The sequence below is a fragment of the Grammomys surdaster genome, unplaced genomic scaffold, assembly GCF_004785775.1.
Source record: "Grammomys surdaster isolate TR1022 unplaced genomic scaffold, NIH_TR_1.0 126133, whole genome shotgun sequence".
In the NCBI taxonomy this organism is placed as follows: Eukaryota; Metazoa; Chordata; class Mammalia; order Rodentia; family Muridae; genus Grammomys; species Grammomys surdaster.
In genome coordinates, this window is record NW_021620941.1 from 5,733,996 (window position 1) to 5,753,392 (window position 19,397).

General features: G+C 53.3%; 1 protein-coding gene across 3 annotated transcripts in view; it reads right to left on the bottom strand.

The window, feature by feature from the left end:
- Ralgds (ral guanine nucleotide dissociation stimulator) overlaps window positions 1-18,522 on the bottom strand; it is a 39,616-nt gene extending 21,094 nt beyond the window's left edge. For 2 of the 3 annotated variants that reach the window (XM_028756995.1, XM_028756994.1), the window contains exon 1: window positions 18,155-18,522. In XM_028756995.1, the coding sequence (XP_028612828.1) occupies window positions 18,155-18,172 (18 nt within the window). In that variant the 5' untranslated portion in view covers window positions 18,173-18,522. The remainder of the gene's footprint in view (window positions 1-18,154) is intronic. The other variant, XM_028756993.1, reaches the window with a different exon arrangement.
- Between the last annotated feature and the right edge of the window lie 875 nt (window positions 18,523-19,397).

A 19,397-nucleotide genomic window follows, 5' to 3' on the forward strand; every position in this document is an offset into this window, starting at 1 on the left:
CACAAGGGTCACACCCTCAGCATCCTCAGCACCAGCTGTGATGTTCTAGATATTTCCAGAAAGCAGAGCCCTCCTCAAGGTCTACTAAGCTTTCCCTCATCATTAGCCCCAAACTACAGGGCATCCCTTACCAAGAGCAGACCCATGCTAAGAGAGGGGACAAGGACAGTTGGAAAAACTGTCACTCGGGGGAACAGCAGGAGCCAGAGGACTTCCTCGGCATCACCAGCCTGCAACCTACGGAAATCCAGCCTATAGGACAGACAGACAGGTTTTGTTTTGCTAACAAATATATGGGGGTGGGGAGTACACAAGAAGAAGAAGTGGGTTTGTGAACCTGATATGAACAAACTGTTAAGTAGCAAGGTCCCTCTTACCTGAGGGTGACGCATTCTAAGATACCCAGAAGGATCCTGAAATGAGGGTATCAGTCAACTATGCTAGGTACCACAGTGATCAGAGCAATGACCCAAGCAGCCAAGTGGCTCACTAGCAAGCAGAGTGTTTGGGTATAGTGGGCAAAGGGATGACTTCACGTCAGGAGTGGGGCATGGGGAGGAAAGGCTTGACTTCATTATGCTGCTCAGAACAGCAAGAGATTTGATTCTAGAATTTTCCACTTAATATTTTTGGAGCGGGGTAGGTAGCTGAAGACTACTGCATGTTGATGGCACTGGACATTGATGCTGCTGCTGTTCCTCCTCTTCCTCTTCTTTTCTGTTTTTGAGGCAGGGTTTTTCTGCACAGCTCTGGCTATCCTGGAACTCAGAGATCTGCCTGTCTCTGCCTCTGAGTGCTATGATTAAAGGCGTGGGCAATCACGTGTGGCTGGACATGGACATCTGGACTTGGACATTGTTTCTTAGCCAACACTATGGTATGGTTACTGTTAAAGAGTTATCGGCTGTGCCTGGGATTTATGGATAAACTGATGTTATTAAGCTTTATGCCATATTCTCTACCTTGAGTCTATTTGGGGTTTCTCCATAATAAAAGTTAAAAGGACAAAAGGAGTTTGGGTGAAGAATCATCCTCTAAAGCCTCTGGAACTCCCAGCAGCTGCTAAGGGAAGGTTATATGCTTTAGACCCTGGTGGGATTTGACCCTGGGCTAGATTTGAGCCGTTTCCTATGTGCTCTGATCTGCCCAGTCACTGAGAAGATCCTGAGAACAAAGCAGCCCCAGGCAGTGGGTCCCTGGGAAACTGAGTCCTGATGCTCACATGTTCACAGGGAGGCTGTTAACAGCCCTGGTGATCTTGGGTGAGTCTTAAATGCGAAGCTCGGGTTAACCCTAACACCTGGGCTGCCATACAGCACTGCCCTCCTCTGCAAGAGAAGGTTACAAGGAACCAGCCTCTCTCCCCTTCCTCATCCCAGCCCTCCTGAGAATGCAGCTGGTCCTCACTGGGAGGCACAACAAACCCCTCAAGAACAATGATGACTAACACAGTTGGACGATGTTCCTCAAAGAGCAAGGCTTTGCGCTGACACTTGCAGACTAGAAGCAAGCCAAGAGCGCCTCACACATGTATTTTGTTTGGACTGCAAAGTGTTTTTAAATGTTTGAGCCAACAGTGAAAGGTCAGGTGATTTCACATAGAAGTCCGAAATTTAGGTGTCTCCTGTAACTCTGGGTGACCTGACCACACCAGCTGTGGGCTTTAACTACCCCTGGACACCATCCCTGATTCCCAGACAAATGAGCCCCACAACTGACTAGGTCCCTGGAGTCTGGCTTCCTGTCTTCAGAACGTTCCTCGGACCAGGATGAAGTGCATCCTCCCCCCACTTGGGTGAGTACATCACTAGTCCTTTCAGGCTGCCGAGGCTGCCGCTGCGATGGTTCCCAGGGCCCAGTTCCATGACTGCTGGGTAACAGACAGCCAGAGTCAGACATGGACACCAGGCAATGTCAGGACAACCATAGAAATGAGCCAACACCTCTTCATACCAGTGCTGGGTCACAGCCAGTGAGGACAGCACCAGGTGGGCCCTGGTAGAAATCCTTTTGTCTCTTGTCTAGGCACAATGGCCAATCCCTGCAGTCCCAGCACTGGGGAGGTGAAACAAGAAGATTATGAACTTGGAACCAGCCTAGGTCACAGAGCAAGACCCTGCTTCAAAACAAAAGAAGACTCTTCACCTCCGGCTGCCGGCTCATCTGTTGTACATTTCCAGCTCAAGGCAGGAGGAGACTGCTAGGGTGTGGTCCAGCCTGGCTCCTGTCATTTCCCGACTAAGGCATCATCATTCCTGGCCTGCCTGGGTTCTGGGGTGGCCCTGTGTGGGCGTGTGAACATATACCTTGGCAGGCGGTGACGCACCTGGGCCTGAGTGACCCTGTGCTCTGCAGTCTCCGGAGCCTTTCCACACATTGGAGGAGGGAACTAAGGTAGTAACACCCCCACAAGGTCATACTGGGTGGAGGGGTGTGACATGATTACTTCAAATCTCTGACTTCACATAGAGTTACTACTGCCCAAGGAAAACTGGAACAAAACCAGCCTGAAGCTCAGTGGATGCAGGGTTACTGCCAGACAGCGCAAGCCGAGTGTAGTCCCTGGAACCCAACTAAGTTCCAGGGAAGTTGTCTCCTGACCACCACACATGCACTGTGGCACACATGCCCACATACATCACACATACATGCATACACAATAATAAATAAGGGGCTGGAGAGAGAGTTCAACAGTTAAAAGCACTCAGTGCTCTGGCAGAGGAGCTAAGTTCAGTTCCCTGCATCCACAGCTAGCTCCAACTCCAATGACAGGGGATCTGACACCCCTGACATCCTTGATACCGAAAAGCTATACCCACATACAGACCCACACATCTAAATATAATTAAACATAATAAAAAAGTTGTCTGTGCACACATGCACACTAAATGACACACACACACACACACACACACACACACACACACCACATCAAGCCTGGGGCAACAGAGATGGCCCATGTAAGGACACATGATTCTGGATCAGCCTCTCTGGGTACATGCTCTGGGTTCAGCATCAGGGAATTCATGCTCTGGATTGATGCTCTCTGTCCCACCACTGCAACTCCACGATGGGAGAGCTCAGAGTGGTGAAGACCAGTCTGACTGGCACCATGAGAAGTGTCATTCATGGAGCAAGAACCAATGTCACCCTGATGACTGCCCTCCCTAGTCACAAGATACCCACTGTGGTCACTGACAACCCTGAGGACCACTAATGCTCCAGGTGCTACGTGAGGTACACGGAGGCAGGAGAAAGCCAGTGGGGACACAAATACATAGAGATGGAGACGGAGACTCAGAGCTGAGCCCAGACGGGAAACTAAAGAGAGGAGCAGGAAGGAGGGAGGCTCGAGGGACAAGCTGTGGCCTGTGTGAGCTGACCAGAGCAGTCAAGGGAGCCACTGAGCACATGCAGTAGCCCCATCAGTCCCTAAGCCTAGAGGACATTGTCCCCTAGCACACCCCAGAAAGGCTCTGGCATCAGGCTCCCATTCTCTCCCTTCCCTAGAGAGTGAGTGGTCAGCAGGCTGCCAGCCCTGCCCTCCTCTTACACTCAGCCAAGTGCCAGGTGGGAAGCGTACCAAGTATCTGGAAGGCAGCTTTGAGCCCTACTCCCTGTTCCACATCTTCAGAGCCCCAGGTGCACCTCAGAGGTCAATGTCTCTCCCAGGAAGATGGAGCCACTAAGGGAACAATGAGGACAACATACCAGCAGCGTTCTGATTCAACACACAAAAGCCGTGTAATCCAAGAAGCACCATCCAACGTGAGCTGCCATGACAGACCACAGGCATGCTGTCTGCCACGGCTGGGGACAGGTGGCCAGCCAGAGCTCACACACAGCACCCCAGCCTCTGAGCTGACACTGGGTACAGGAGACAGAGTCTCCTGGGTGCTTCTAACCAAACTCCTTCAACCAGTCCTGACAAGGAGAGTAAGGAGCCCTAAGGTACCAACTCCCACGGCCCAGGCTAGGTCTTGGCTGTGACCTGACAGCCTTTCCCAGCAAACACTCACCTCAGCAGTGGGTGCCAGCAGGGGTGCTGGCCAAGGTGTCAGAGGAGTAGGAGAGTGGGCAGTGGTGTGGCGGGCAATGGTCCACCGCCTGGCAGTCACCACTGATACACAGGCAAAGAACACTGATCCCTTCCTCCCCCTGGGCACAGTAGGCCTAGCATGGACCCGGTCTGCTTCCCAGGCCATAGCAGGGTGAGAACCCAGTGGGGGAATGGGCTCTTTGGCAGGCTGTGGAATAGTGTGTCTGTCGCCTGCCTGCCCCAGTAGAGTTGAGCCCCAAGAGTACCTAGGCCTGCTGTCACCTGCATGGCTGTCATACCTGCTGCTGTGACGGGCAGGGCCAGGAATTCCCGCTTGTACCAGGCTATGAGGCAAGCAAGCATGAGTGGCCAGGACTCTGTTCTGGGCTGGCCCAGTAATCTAGTGTAACTTACATGTCTTGGGTGGACCAGCTCTCTCCTCCAGTCCTTTGTTCCCAAGACCTCATCCCACTGATCTCCCTCGGGGGTCTGGAAGTCTCTATATTGGGATCAAAGCAGCCTTTGTCAGGAGCAGAGTCACCAAATGAGCATAAGCCAGGACTTGAAGCCTTGCTTCCCCATTCTAGAAGCCCTTCCTGACCACCAAACTCAGAGCTCCTGTCTCCGGTATCTGGCATGGACTTGTTTGTTTGTTTGTTTGTTTTTGAGATGGTGTCTTGTGGCCCAGGCTAACCTCTAACTTGCTATGAAGCCGAAGATGACCTTGAACTCCTAATGCTGGGATTACAGGCGCTGCCAGTCCACGGGGCACAGTACTTCATTTTAAGCCAAGACCAAGTAGGGCGGTAAAAACTGATTGAAAATTGTCAAGATTTTAGAAAAAAAAGAGACTGCAGAAAAACTAGGTAGGATGTCTGCCCGTCAGGAAAAAGAGCAGCAGCCAGTTGCTGTGTTAGGCTTTAGAGCAACTCACTATCCTTTCCCTGATTTTACTGCAAAACGAGCACTGGAAGCCACTAAACAAGCTCAACACACCCCTCTGACACACAAGAACCAGGGTCAGGGGAAGAAGACTTGCCTAAGGTCTCACTGGCTCCTATACCAAAGCCTAAAGGCTGCTGTGTCTGTAACCACAGACCTGACCCAAGGCCCACCAATCCCAGGATGAAGTCTAGGCAGAAGCCAGGCTGCATCTTTACCCTCCTAGGACTCTGGCTGGGCAGGCATCAGACCAAGGATGAAAATGGAGAACACTGGGCTGAGCATCCAGAACTGAAGAGGCAGGAAGCAAGGGTGGTGGTTGCTGGGTCTACAGCTCCTTAGAGGCACTCAATATCCAGTGGGGGTGGAGGAGACCCAGCATCCAGCCTGAGTTCTGCCAGCACCCTAGTTCTACCCTCTGAGCAGTCCACATCCTCTTCCAATGATCTTCCTATGCAGAGTGGCTGACTGACCAGTTGGCTCAAAGCCTTGAGGAGGGGGTTTCGAGCCTTGGTTCCTGTCCCTGCTCGGTGCTGCCTCCTGCAGGACTTGCACGCACACCCCACACCACATTCCTCCATGTTGGCCTCTCTCCTGTACTGCCCACCTAGCCTTCGGCATTGGCTGGTACAAGTTTACCAGTGAGAAAGGGGTTTCCCCACAGAGGCCTGTGGAGGAAGTGGGAAGGGACCAGGAGGGCAATAGCATTGTATTTGTGCCTTTGATGGACAAGCATTTATATGGACTTCCTGCCTACTAGGCCAGTGCACGATACAATGCCTGCCTCTGATGCACACTCCTTATTGCCTGACACTCCCTCCATCCTTCCCAGCATCCCCCAGACCTAGTATTCACATTTCCCCAATATGCCCCAACCTTTAGGGGCATGCAGGGCTTGATCCATCGGCTGTTCTTCTCAAAGGGCAGGGCTGCCTGGGGCAGCAACACTGAGCAGGCGGAGAGGGCTGGAGGGTCTGAGTCACAGCCAGGTCAAAGAACAGGACCAAAAAGGACCAGCTGCCACTCCTGAAGCTGGAGTTCCCGGAGGAGGGACCAAAGGGAAGGAGGAGCCAGTAGGCCTCCTGCCCCTCCTCCAGTCCACACGCTCCGCTCCCGGCCCCACCCTGCCACAGGCTGGCCCTGGGAGAGCAGGCCCTTTGTTCCAGGCCCTAGGGAGCCACGTGACACCTGTCACTGTCACTGCCTGGAACGAAGGATGGCCATAGGAGCTCCCAGAGCCACGAGAGTGGGCTCTAGGAGCATAGCCCCTGCGCAGGGGCAGTGCACCACCCCTGCCTGCACTGGTGTATGTTGCTGCCCATTCTCTCAGGACACCTGTGTCATCTGCTCTGTTCTACACACCAGTGGCCCTGGGAGAAGGTACCTGGCCACTCACACAAGCCTGTGTGGTGTTCCTAAGCCCAGGTGCTATCGCCTGTGGGGGTACTAACGCTGGGAGAGTGTCTTCCTGCCCTTCACAGGTGGGAGGCGGGCTCTGAAGGGTGAGAGCTCATTGTTTATAAACAACTGGTAGCTGTCGCTAGGAGCTGTGACTCAGCTGAGCGGTGACTTTCAGAGCTGTTTACTCGGTATGACATCCTGTCCAGGAGGCTGACTAGGGCCATGGCTCTGCTCTTCTTTCCTGTTGCCTGCTGACCTGACACGGGGTCCTTTGTGGGAGGGAAGGGACAGTTCCTCTACCCAGACACACACCAGGAACTGGTCACCCCACACATGTTCCTGTGGTCCATGCGTCACTGACTTTTCTGGGGCCAGGGAGAGTGTAGGCCTCGGGTTAGGGGAGTGCGTCTCAGCTTTGCTCTGACCAAAAGGCCCTGAGCAGCGGGGCTACCATCATCTGTACTCCTCAGCCCCCACAGAGGGAACAGATGCCAAAGCCTGCCCCCCCCACCCCCGTCTGGCTGGGCTTTTAGCTCTTCTCAAAGCATTTCCTACCCATCTTGGGACACAATGCTGAAGCCACTGTCATTATCTTCATGGTAAAGCTGGGAACACGGAAGCCCAGAGAGGGCAAACAATCTTCCTGAGGTCACAAGGCCATGGAGATGCTCAGACCCGTTCAGTTCTCAGGGCTGCCTGCTTTCTTCAACTCTGAATCAAGTTGAAGATCAGAAAATATTTACTCCTGGTAAATGCAGCGACAGGCGTATGGCTGCAGGGCTCATGTCACTGGAGCGGTGGTCTGTCATGTAGTCGGAGCCTGGGTTGGGATACTGAATTCTGTTTCCCCTGGCCGCTATCTCTAACCTGGTTGGTGCCTGGAGTCCCAACGATTAGGTTTAAAAGGCAAATCTTTTCCACTCATGCCGGACTTCAGGTCGGTGATTTCAGAGAGCCCTTACTTACAAAACCACCCAGTGTGGACATCACTGAATCACCACAATGAGCCAGGGAAAGGCTCCTCACAGCCCCACACAGGGCCAGTCATCCAGTGCTGCTGGCTGTAGCTGGTGCTGCTGGCTGTAGCTGGTGCTCCTAACCACTCTTCTCAAAACCCCTTGCCTTTGTCCTCACAGTGTCACCTATGGTGGAGGGGAGCATTTCCGGGACTCCTGGGGTTTTGAGGGGCCAGAGCCTACAAGTGACTTATGGGAAGCTTCCTAGAGCCATGGGGTGTTTGTTGCCAGGAGCACAGCAAGCACATGTAACACCTGCCCCAGCATGTGGAAGCTGGACAGAGCCTAGGGGACCAGGTTCAGGCTGGCAAACTGGCTCACCACAGGGCTTCCCTATGCTGGCTTCCTGCTGCCAGGCCTTCTACCAGACCACTGACACATGCAGGTTGCAAAGAAGGGGAGGACCTGAGAATAACTGTCTGCCCCAGCCACTCCCACTGGCTGGGTCTAGCAGGATCCAGCACTGCCAAGAGTTTGAAGCTCCTCTTAGGGCAGCTGGGGCTAGCTCTGCCTCCTGCAGCCTGGGCCTGCCCCCAGGATGTCCTGCAGGTAGCCTGCCTGCAACCGGAAAGATCCAAGTGGTGGCTGTGAGCTAGGGTCTGGACAGGATTCTAAGCCACCTGATGGTTGTGTAGGTCTTTTCTCCTTGTTGGTCCTAGCCCACAAAAAGCTAATCTCTGCCTCAAACAGGCAGTATGTCTAAGAGAAATATTCAGTGTAAATATCACAGAGCTTTGCGTGGGTCACTTGTTCAGAAGAATGGTGCCCCAACGCTCAGGGTTGATCTTTGGAAGAACCAGGCATTTTTTTTTTTGCTAATTAAGAGCCTTGATACCTTTGCAAAATGTAACCAACATGGCTTTGGTGACCAATGCTACAGTTTCTAAACCTGATCAGTTTCTATATTTAACTAGGAAGGTTACAGGATTTGACAGCCTCCCCCCCCCCCCCGCCACACAGCAGCTTACGTTAACATCAGCCTAATGAGATCTGGCACCTACTGCGTGCCTAGCACTGTTCAAGAGTTGGTGATATACGAGCAAACAGAGAAACCCCCCTTAGAGCTGGGACACCGCTCAGTGGATGATCCACAGAAATGCACAAACTGGACATGGTGCTGTACACCCACCATCGCTCGCACTTGGGAGTTGGGGACAAGAGAAGTGGGAATTCAACCGCAACTGTGGCTATATTTGGAGTTGGATCAGGGTTACATGAGACCCTATGTAAAAACAAAAATTTCACAATTTCCCTTAAAAATCCACCTCTGGTCCTATGACCCTCGGGGCTCATGAGTAAGCTTCATGTTTGAAAGTGTGACTGTCGTAGAGGGAGAAGAGCAGGGTGGGCACAGAGGAGGCCATGGCAACTGTCAAGCCAGGGAGCCCTAAGCTACAATGTCCCGCTTCTCATCTATATCCACGGCTAAAGTGTGCTTGAAGGTAGAGGCTTCTCACAAGTATTGACAGCTAAGGGGACATATACATGGGTAACAGCACACACACCAACGCTACCCTGTCAACCTGCAGCCTTCCTTCCTTCCAAAACTGGAAGGGATGGGAGCTGGGTACCTGCCCCTGGAGGACCGGGACTCTGCTCCCAGAGTGGGTAGGTACCTGGCTCGGCAGACTCATGAGCACTTGCATAGACAGGTGGGACTGACTGTCTTGGTGGCTCCTGTGACTTCCAAATCCCTGCACTCTATTCACAATTCCTCAGGATCACAGGAGCTTCATGGAGGAGCTTCATTGTCTACCCACCTGCTCCAGTGGAGGTATCCTGCCCCAGAGGAGAGTGAAGCAAAACACCAAAGCACAGGAAGGTAAGGGAGGTGGCAGCCAGGCTTTCTGGGAAGCAGGCGCCCTTTTCCTTAGAACCAGAGCCAGGTTCTTCCCAGAAATCATCTTGCCCTGTGATGCCAAGTCAGCTCTGGTTCAGCACAAGGATCTTTCCTGGCTGGCCAGAAGCAATATTAGGCAGTGGGTCTCTGGCCACTGGCTAACTACAGGTTGTTCTGGTGCAGTTTGGCCTGAGCAGAGAAGCCGGCACCAAGTGACAGTGGAGAGCTGGGAGAAGCTGTGGGTGAGGGGAGCCCACAGCCAGGCTTTTGTGCCCAACAGGCCATGGTCATCCAGGGTTTGGGAACCACAGGAGTCAGGACAAATGGTCCCTTGTGGTGCGGGGGACTGTTTGCAGTGCCAGGGACACTGCGTGCCCAGAGCTGCCACCAGCCTGCAGCCCAGGGCTGGGAAGCAGGACTGCCCTTTCAGAAGGACCTCCCGAGTTGTCTTGACCTAAAGAGCGCTTGAGACTCCAGCTAGATGCCAGGAGATGGCAGGGCTAGTGCCTGCTGCCTGCCCGCTTTCTCACAGAACTTTTCCAGCAAGGAAGTTCCCAGATGGTACTGCTTTGGCCCCCATACCCACACCCCAGCTACCTGCTGGTTCTCTACCAACTCTAGGACTTTGTTCCTTCATTGGTGTCTTTCTAGAAGGCAAGACTCTCAGATGCTTATGTCTGGGAACCTAACAGGAGAAGAGCAAAGTACCAGGCCCCTTCTCTTACTGGGGCCTGCCTGCCAGGAGCTGCCTGGTCTCCATGCCCCCGCCTGGTGATAGAATGACATGCATGCCAGGCTCTACGTAGAGCACTTCCCAGTCACTGAAATGCTGGGTGAGCTGCAAATGATTATCAGCACATGAACAGATCAGAAAATGGACACCGAGGCAGCTGAGGGCAAAGGCTCACTTCCCGACCCCACAGTCAGGATGTGACAGGCCCACATAACTTGTCCCTTCACATTTACACTGGTTCAGCCACCTGCAGGTCTGTCATGTCTGGGGACACATACACTATTGGGCCACAGTGACAAGGGCAGGATGTCCAAAGGCAGGGAGCCGTTCCCGAGCCACCAGCATGCACGCAGAGCACGCACTGATCTGCATCCCACAGGCAGAAAATGACACCGCTACTCCATCGTGAAGGCCCAGAGAGGCCTGGAAAGAGGCCTGGAAGGCACAGCATCTTCCCACACAACTACCCCACGATGACAGAGTGTGACCCAGTGGCTCACTCCCTCAGTACCTGCATCTAGCTTCTGTCCCCAGCACCTGTTCCTGGCAGGGCTGCTGGGGGCAGAGCAGGAAGCCAGGGCTCTGTAAAGGGATTTCCCAGCCCTGGCTGCTAGGAAGTTAACACCCTTAGAATCCCAAAGATGTTGAGGACATGAATCTTAACCCCTTCCCACTGGACACTACCTGCCCACATGCTCCCTCCAGCCTCCAGGTGTCTCCCTGGCCACTCAGGGCTGTTCCAAGCCAGGTGAACCACCTTGCTCTTAAAGTCCAATCCTGAGCATGGATGTTCAGTTCAGAGGTCTGAAATTGGCCCTGGGGAGGCAGTGGATGACAGCAAGCCCACCTCAAATGGCTCAGACAATATACTCAACTTCTTAGGGTCTGTCTGGGAATATTTGTGGATTCAATTCAGAGCCTGCACGTGTCCCTGCCTGTTCCTATTCTAAGAGCAGTCACTTCTGGAGACTCCTGTAGCTGTCTGTCTTCAGACACCCCCTGAACCTTAGGAAGGCCTGCTTGTGGTATCAGGTGGCTGAGCACCTTCATCTACACTCCATGTCTCTAAGCCTGCAAGGGAGCTCCTGGAAGCTTGGGGTTAAAGAGCCTGTTCAGGCCCAAGCCAGGATTTCCACCAGCCTGACTTCATCCTCCCTCTGACTTCACACAAGCCAGACCTGCTAGCACCTATCCCTCCTTGTGACAGGAGGCAGAAAATGATACTGACAACCAGGGCTGGGACTCAGCCAGGTATGGGTGGATTCCTTTGGAATGGATTCCTGGTGGGGAGAGAGAGCCCCAAGGCCTCAAAAAACCCTTTCTTCTCCGCCCTCCCAGTTTGAACTTTATTGGGATATCTCACCCACTCCTGGTCTCTTGTGACATGTCACCTAGGGTCAGGATGGAATCCTCGAATAGATGGAAGCCCACTTCTCCTCATCTCCTTTGGTAATAAAAGACCTCAGGCAGTACTCAGGAGAAAAGGCTCAGCCCTCCCCAGGAGAGCAGACTCTGGGTTCCAACTCAGGTAGAGGAGAAAAGCAGGGAGAGGACTCATTCACTCCTCTCACCCAGCCCCAGAAGAGCAAGAAGCCTCTGTTCCTTTAATTATGCACCCGGTCTAAAGGGCAGGGCTACAAGGCCAGGGACAAAGCTGTGCAAAGGGTAGGTGCCCGAGCAGTGGTGGGCTAGGGCTGTGAGCTCAGATTTCCATTCCCTCCGTGCTGGGACGGCATGAGCAGGTCAATCTTGGCCAGTGCGTACCCCATTCTTCCCCATTGTTGAAGCACCTACTATGGGCTTGCCCAAATGCCTCTGACCCTCACGTAACAAGCAAGCATGCTCAGGTCAGGGGCCAGGCTGTAGCCCAAGGCCATCCAGTAAGAGACTGAGTGAGTGTGGCTCCCTCCTAGGTCAAGGAGTCACCAACAGCTTACTCCCCACTGCCACACCCAGACAGAATGTCTGGAGGCCATATCCCCCCATCTTCCCCACTCTAAAAGTCTACCCTGCTCCTTCCTCCCTCTCCTCTGTGCTGCAAGGCCAGTCCAGGTGGTCAGAGATGCCTCTTGCTCGACTCTGTACCCCAACAACCTTCTTCAACCAAAGGGTTGGGCTCCACAAATGAACATAGCACCTAAGGGAGCCTATAGTTACATATTCCCTTGCAGGGAAGCCAGGAGTAGGAATTTCCTTGGAGAAAGGGAAAGGAGAGAACACAGACAGGTTCTGAAGGATGGTGGCATTTTATCCCAGCACGTAGGAGGTAGAGGGAGGCAGATCTCTATTATGAGTTCAAGGCCAGCCCGATCTACATGGTGATAAACAGAATAGCTTAGCTATCATCTCAGGATATTTAATACTAAAACCTCAAGCCTAGTGTCCAGCAGCACAGACAGTATACCGGAAGCCACTGAACCTGAGCCCTGGAATCTAGCAGCTGAGGCAGACTGAGGAAAGTGCAGGCCCTGGGCCTGATTTCGCACATCCCATGCAAGTCCCCAAAAGTGACATAACTTACAGGGTGGTATTTATGTTTAAAGAGGTGAGCACATAGGAAAAGGGGCAGATGAGCCACAGGTGGAGAAACAGGTCACTAAGAAGAATTATGCTGTGGTCAGCTGGCTAGTTAAGTCTCAAAGTTTGTTTGAGACCACAGCCTTGAATTCCAGGGGCTCCAGGGGACTCTTGGTCTTTGCCACATCTGGGATGCTGCCTTGCCCCAGGACCAGGGAGTCTGGGGCTACAGGGTATTTGTGTATGAGCAGAATGCTGTTAAAACATCATGCCTGTCCCTCTGGTATGGCTGGCACCAGGCTACAACTGACCGTACCTCTGATTTTGAATTTTCTGACATTCTACCACTGTCCAACTGTCCCTCAGATAACTAGAAAATGGCACTGGTCTGATAGGAGGCAGCTGCAATGTGGGGTGATAGGAAGAAAGAGTAGACAGGTTTCTCTCAGGAAGGAACCGGGGGAGAGGGCTGCTAGGTCCTGTATAGAGGTGTGGGTGGATCAACCATAAGAGGTAACCACGCAAATTCAAAACTGAGAGCCACACAGAGGCAGTGGGAAAGCCCCGAGCCGGGAGCCTTCCTGCAGATATTTTGGGGGACTGTGGTTACTAAGCAACTGTACTGGGTTGCCATGGGAACTCTCCCTTCTTCTGGGACTTGTCATTTTTAAGGGGATGCTACATTCCTTCCCATCTCTACCTCCTCAAGCCGTCTCAAGCTACCTGTAAGGGGACTTGGAGGCTCCCCAAACCTACCTTGCCTACAAGGAAACCACCTATCCATACCTCTAAGAAAAGATTCAGATTTTGAGGAGGCTGGAGGCAGGTATCACAGTGTACCTCAGTATGACCTTGGACGAATAACTCTGCTGCCTCAGCTGGGATTACAGGTGTGGACCACTGTGACCCTCTTAAGAGTGGATTCTCTTTAAGCTCGAGACCCGACACAACACAGAAAGCAGAATTGAGGCCCTCATTAGAGTCAGGGGGATGGAAAGGCTGTTTAGCTCGGTTTGCATTTCCATTCCTGCTAATATTACCTAAGGGTCTTCCCGCCCTACCAGGGCTCTGACCACTGGAAGCCCAGAATAACTGGAAGGCATTCTCAGCCCTAGCCCTGGTGCCTGGCCCCTCCCTGGCTTATCTGTAAAGGAGTGTCACCTGGGACATGCCCTTACCCAACTAGGGGTTGTCTCCATGCCCAGCCAACCAGTGTTTCCCACCCAGAAGTAAGGTGCGAGGGAGAAGCGAACAGGGGACAGCAAGCAGCTGCCTCATAGAGCTCTGGACAGATGAGGAGATGCTGGAGTAGAGTCAAGGGTTGTCAGGACTCCTACCACTCCCTGGCATGGCATCCTCACCCACCAAACTGTAGGTGGCAGAGCCCAAGCTGAGCTCAGATCCTGAGGCCCCAGTCATATCTGGTCCCGTCAGAACAGCCCCATATACAAGCTGAGGGGCTTTCCACCTGAGGCCATGTGCACACAGCTCTTTTTTAACTGATTTGGCCAGTGGGCCACTGACCATGAGCTCAAGGCCGAGATTGCACCCAGCATGGTATGCTCATACAGGGTGCGAGCAAAGAAGAGTGACCAGGAAAAATGGCCTCCACTACAGGTAACTGCCCCACCTCACTGATGTGCAGACATTCCTTACTGTACTAACCACTCTGCTTACAGAAGGGCATGTAAAAAGACCACACACAAGCTGGGTAAACATGCCTCCTTTGGGATAGGGAAATGGCTGAGGACAAGGTCCTGCCAGTCAGGTGCTGTACAAGCAGTCCACCTTTCCCTAAGGCTACTTCTTATGGCCTGTAATAATTGGAGAGCTGTCTGGAAACTGCAGTAGGCCAACAACTTACTGATGAAGATCCAGAGGGAAGCACAGTCCAGGCCCCACACTGTGTGTGTTGAGGAGAGGGGGTGGAGGATGAGCTCAGGTCTCTCCCTCAACAGCTACCAGCAACACCCTGCTGCTCACCTGCTCTGATTCTGATTTCCTTCTGTGTGTGTCACCAATGATGACTCCTGACCTGTTTACAGTTTGCTTTGTCTCCTGGCAACCAGGTGAGTCTTTGGGGACACTCAGTATAGGGCAGTACTGGACTTCCACACCAGAAGTCACAGCGCCACCTGCTGGTGCTACCATTGGTAGCCTCAAGCCTTCCTACAGGGGTGAAATTCGTGCCACATCCTCAAATGCCCCCTAATACCTGAAGGAACCTGGCCTTCCCTATACCCTCATCACACGCTCAGCTGTGTCCTGCCAAAAGACCTGGGGTCCTGAAAGTACAGTCAACACAAGGCTAGACTGGGATGGGTTCATCCTAACACACACACACTCCTTATAGTACTGGAGACAACCAGACACAGACACACAGAAGCAACCCTGTGGAGGCAGAGGACTTGGAGTGACATGTTTAGGGGGATTTAAATACGGACTACAGACATGCCAGAAGCTGAAGAGGCAGGACGCTCTCTCCTAGAGCCTGAGGAGAGGACTCCGTGGTGTTGATGCCTTGCTTTGTAGGCTTCTGGCCTTTAGAACCATGAGAGCACATTTCTGCTGCATGGGGTCATCCAGTATATGGCATCTTGCTAGAGCAGCCACGGGACACTAACACAACATGCTCGGCCTGTCACTTTCTCATCACTGTCACACCTACCTTCCTGCCTTCCCTGGTGTGGCTGACCTAGGAGATGCACAAGCAAATGGATGAATGGCTCTCCGTCTCTGCAACTTCACCAAGCTCAGACGGCCATACAGTCAGATGCTGAGGAAATGGCTCAGAGGTTACAGGGCCAGGACCTCCAGGACTCAGGCAAATGCCTGATGGGTGTGGCTATCCATCTATAAATCTAGCCTCAAAGGGTAGACACAGGGGATCTCCAGAACAAGCTGGCCAGCAAGACCAGCCATATTAGTTGAGACCCTGCCTCAATGAATACAGCACCTACCATCCGCATGTGCCTACACATGCATCCAAGCCTGGTACGTTGGGAGTTCCTGACACTCAGAAGAGGGTCTCTGTGAGTTCTGGGGTCTACACAGTGAGTTCCAGGATAGCTAGTGCTACATAGAGACCCTGTCTCAAAACAAACCAAAACTACAAAAAGCTAACAAAATCTATACATACATAACATACATGCATATATGTGCACATACATATATAACACACATACTTGACAATGGAAAAAGAAAAAGTCAAGAGACAGCAGCAGGCTAGAGACAAATAGAGACAGCAATGAAGGCAATAGCAGGTGAGGAGGTAGAAGATTCCTGCTGCTCATCGCCACCCTGCGAACTAGGACAACCAACCTCTGTGCCCATATCCCTCTTCCCTTCAATGTCAGGAGGTTAAAGGCCACATGGGTCACCCATCTCTGCCTTTTGTTTTCCTGGAGTAGCCACTGCACCTCTCAGGGCCTGCCTGGTCTCCCATAAGCACAATGGGGGCTCATTCTAGCATCTACTTGGCAGTATGTGTGTGAATGTGTGTCTGTGTGTAAGATGACACTGTTACACTTGGGACTGCTGTCAGCTGTGACTAAAACACAACCTTAAGATGTAGAAGAACTGTGGGTGGGGGTAGAAAACGGCAGGGATATAAACCACAGCAAGCTTGGCTCTGGGCAGCAGAGCAGGGACAGTCATGTCCTTTCTTGGTGTCGTGTTCTAGTCTATACTCTGGAGGGTCAACAAGTAAGCAAAGTCAGACACACTGGCACACACCTCCCAGTGGCCCGCATGCTAAGTCTTCTGCTCAGCCAATACATCAACCCAAACTATCTCCCACTGAAGCCACCTCTCCTAACCCCATCCCCCAAAGCGTGCTGGATTTGACTAGCTTCCAACCAACAAATACTGTAACAAGGTCACTACTGATCTTCAGTTTAGAAAGTGTCTAGTGTCTTACTGGCATTCTCTTGTCTCCTCCTGCCCCTCCATCTTCCCTGCCTGACTCTGAGGAAGCAGGTTCTGATGTTATGAGCTATCCTGCAGAAAGGCAGGTCCACGTGGCAAAAGAACCCACAGAGGTCTCTCATGGTCAGCATGGATCTGAGGCCCAAGGCCCGACTGGATCCTGTCAATCACATGAGCTCCAACGTGGTTCTTCCCAGTTGAACCAGCCTGGGTCTTGTAACATGAAAGGGATTATTATCAAGGTCTGTGAGCCAGGGGTGGACTCTTACACCTTGGAGGAGAAGGAGAACTTCTGCTTCTTCCCTTGCATTCTTAGGAGTTCCCAAAGGGCAGGACCTACCTACAGCCATCATTTTAAGAGCCACACCCAGGAGCAGGGCAGCCACTGGTCGAAGTTCAGGCATGCAAGGCACTACGTGAAAAGACAAGAGAAGCCGAGGCCCTTACACCCAGCTCGCTCTGAGGACAGGGGTGCTAGTAGGGGAGGCTTGGAAGAGTGGAACACACAACAGCCAAAGAATCACTCTTGGGACTCTGCCCCCCAGTCCTCCACCTCCAGTTGCTCCTTTGAGTACAAGGGCACTGCTGCCCCCCAGTGGCCAGTACCAGCACAACACCCCCCCCAGGCGAGAAACCCTGAAAACAAAACACAACCTTTTGTTTGCGTGTTGTCAAGGTAGCAGGTTTCCCAGGCCCCAGCTGGGCAAAGGAACAAGACTTGCAGGCTTCAGGGGTTACCACAAAGACCTCAGAAGCTTCATTTCGCCCCTCTTTCCTTCTGACGGCTCTGGGGCTCTGGCTCACTCAGGAGGCCTCCTCTTTCAGTCTAGGCAATGACTCTGACCCCATTTCCAAATAAGAACCACACATCTAACGAGGGTGGTCTTGTCCTTGGACTCTGGAGGAATGGTCTAGAGTTTTGCCTCCTTCTGAGTTACTCTGGCCTTTAAGTTACTGAAGGCCGCTTTCTGCTCAGCAAGTCCACCAGGGGGAAGGCATTTTCCTAGAATTTTTATGGGTAATGGGTCACTGAAGGAGAATCAAAGCCAAAAGACATTCCACAAGCCCCTGGAACCCCTGGGGGCAGGGAGGGGTCACAAAGGCCAAGCATCCTAATGTGCAAAGGAGGAAACTGAGGTCTACTCTGCAGCCTCCTCCACACTAAGGACCTCCGCCCTGCCCTCCAGGTTAGTCTAAGGATGGCCCCTGACAGGCAGACCCTGGGAATCTTAACGTTTCTTTCTCCATCAGCACCTCCTGTACAATGGACACCCCCAATGTTGCTAAGAGACTGGACGCCTCAGCCCTAAGACAGAGCTGCCTCCTGCTTCTTCCTTCTTCCACCTCACCACACCACCTCCACTGTCCCAATCTTCTTGGAAACCTAGGAAGTCTGTACGATTTACCCAGAGTGAGTAGGGGTGTGCGCTCGTGCCTGAGTGGGCTCCACAAGGAGAGGGTTAGCCACTGTTCCCCAGGACCTCAGGAGGCTCATTCCCAAAGCAAACCCTACGCGAGGGTTGAGCCCTGACCCCAGAGGCCGGAAGCCTTCCCTTCTCCGCTGGTCTCCGCCCACCTGGCATGCCTCTTTCCAGACCTCAGTTTCTCGACTGTACTAAGACAGGTTGGACGCGGAACAGCATTAAGTGCAAGGTCTGCGTAGACACGGCCCCGCTCGCTCTCCGGGTGGGTGCGGGCCTCATCCACATCCACGGCTACAGGGCCCCACACCGACTCACCTGGCAATCTACCATCATCCTCAGCCTCGGCAGCTCATCGCCAGCCCCAGGGCGCGGCCCAAGGCTCGCAGAGGCCGCTCGCCTCGGCCCGCGCGCGGCGCAGCGGGGCGTCCGGCTGCGGGGCTCATGGCGCGGCCTCCGGTCCCCGCCAGGCCCGGAGCTCCGCGGCCCTCGCCAATGCCGCTCCCATTGTCTGCGCCGCACCTCGCCTCGCCGCGCTCCTGGCCGTTGGGGCCTCGCTGCTCGGTTCCGCCGGAGCTCACGGAGCTCGGGACGGGTGGGCGGAGACAGCGCGGTCCCGCCCCGGCCCCGCCCAGCTCGCTCGCAGGTGCGAGGGGCGGGCCCCGGTGCGCGAGCTCCCGGACGAGCTCGGCCTCCTTTCCCTCCCGGCGCAGGCGACTGGACCTGGGATGTCGGCCTGGTGTCCACGGCACGGCGCGCGCACGTGACCCCGCCTAGCCGCGCGCACGCGCCGCGCTCGAAGAGCTTCTCTGGGCTGGTCTCCTGTGTCTCTCAGCTCAGCCGGCTGCGCTGTACTTCTACCCCTGTAGGGTTTAGAATCACTGTCACGGGTGCTAAGTCTGGGTGGACATGGAGATCCTGGACATTCTGTTACCTAGGTACCTCGACACCACCTGCAGGACTCAGCTTGGTGGCAGTAGACTCTGAGACTGGCAGGAAAGCCAAGTCGCTCCTTCAGTCCCTCCCTGGACCTCCATCTCTCCTATGCTTTCTCATCCTTGTCACCACAGAGAATCAGGTTGCCTCTGGCTGGTATGAGGGTTAGGAGAGAACCTAAGAGGAGCTTCTTGTACCTGGGGATGAGAAGGTGTTGGGGTCTGGAAAATTACTTCTACCAAGGAGTCCTTGATTACTCGGGATTAAACCTCATTTGGGAAGTTGGAGAGATGGTTCCACTGGTAAGAACAATTGCTGCTTTTCCAGAGTACCATAGTTCAGTTCCCAGCACCAATTCTGGAGTGCCAACACTGTCTTATTGGTTACACACATACACATAAGTAAAAATAAATCTTGCTGGGTGTGGTGATGCACACCTTAAACTCCAGCTCTGGGGAGGCAGAGGCAGGCAGATAGATCTCTGTGAGTATAAGGCCATCCTGATCTACGTAGTAAGTTTCATGCCAGCCAGGCCTGCAGAGTGAGACCCTGTCTCAAAATAGAAAAAATAAAATGCTTAAATAAAAAGCCTCATTTATAATGAGCAGTGGCACTAACCTTCACA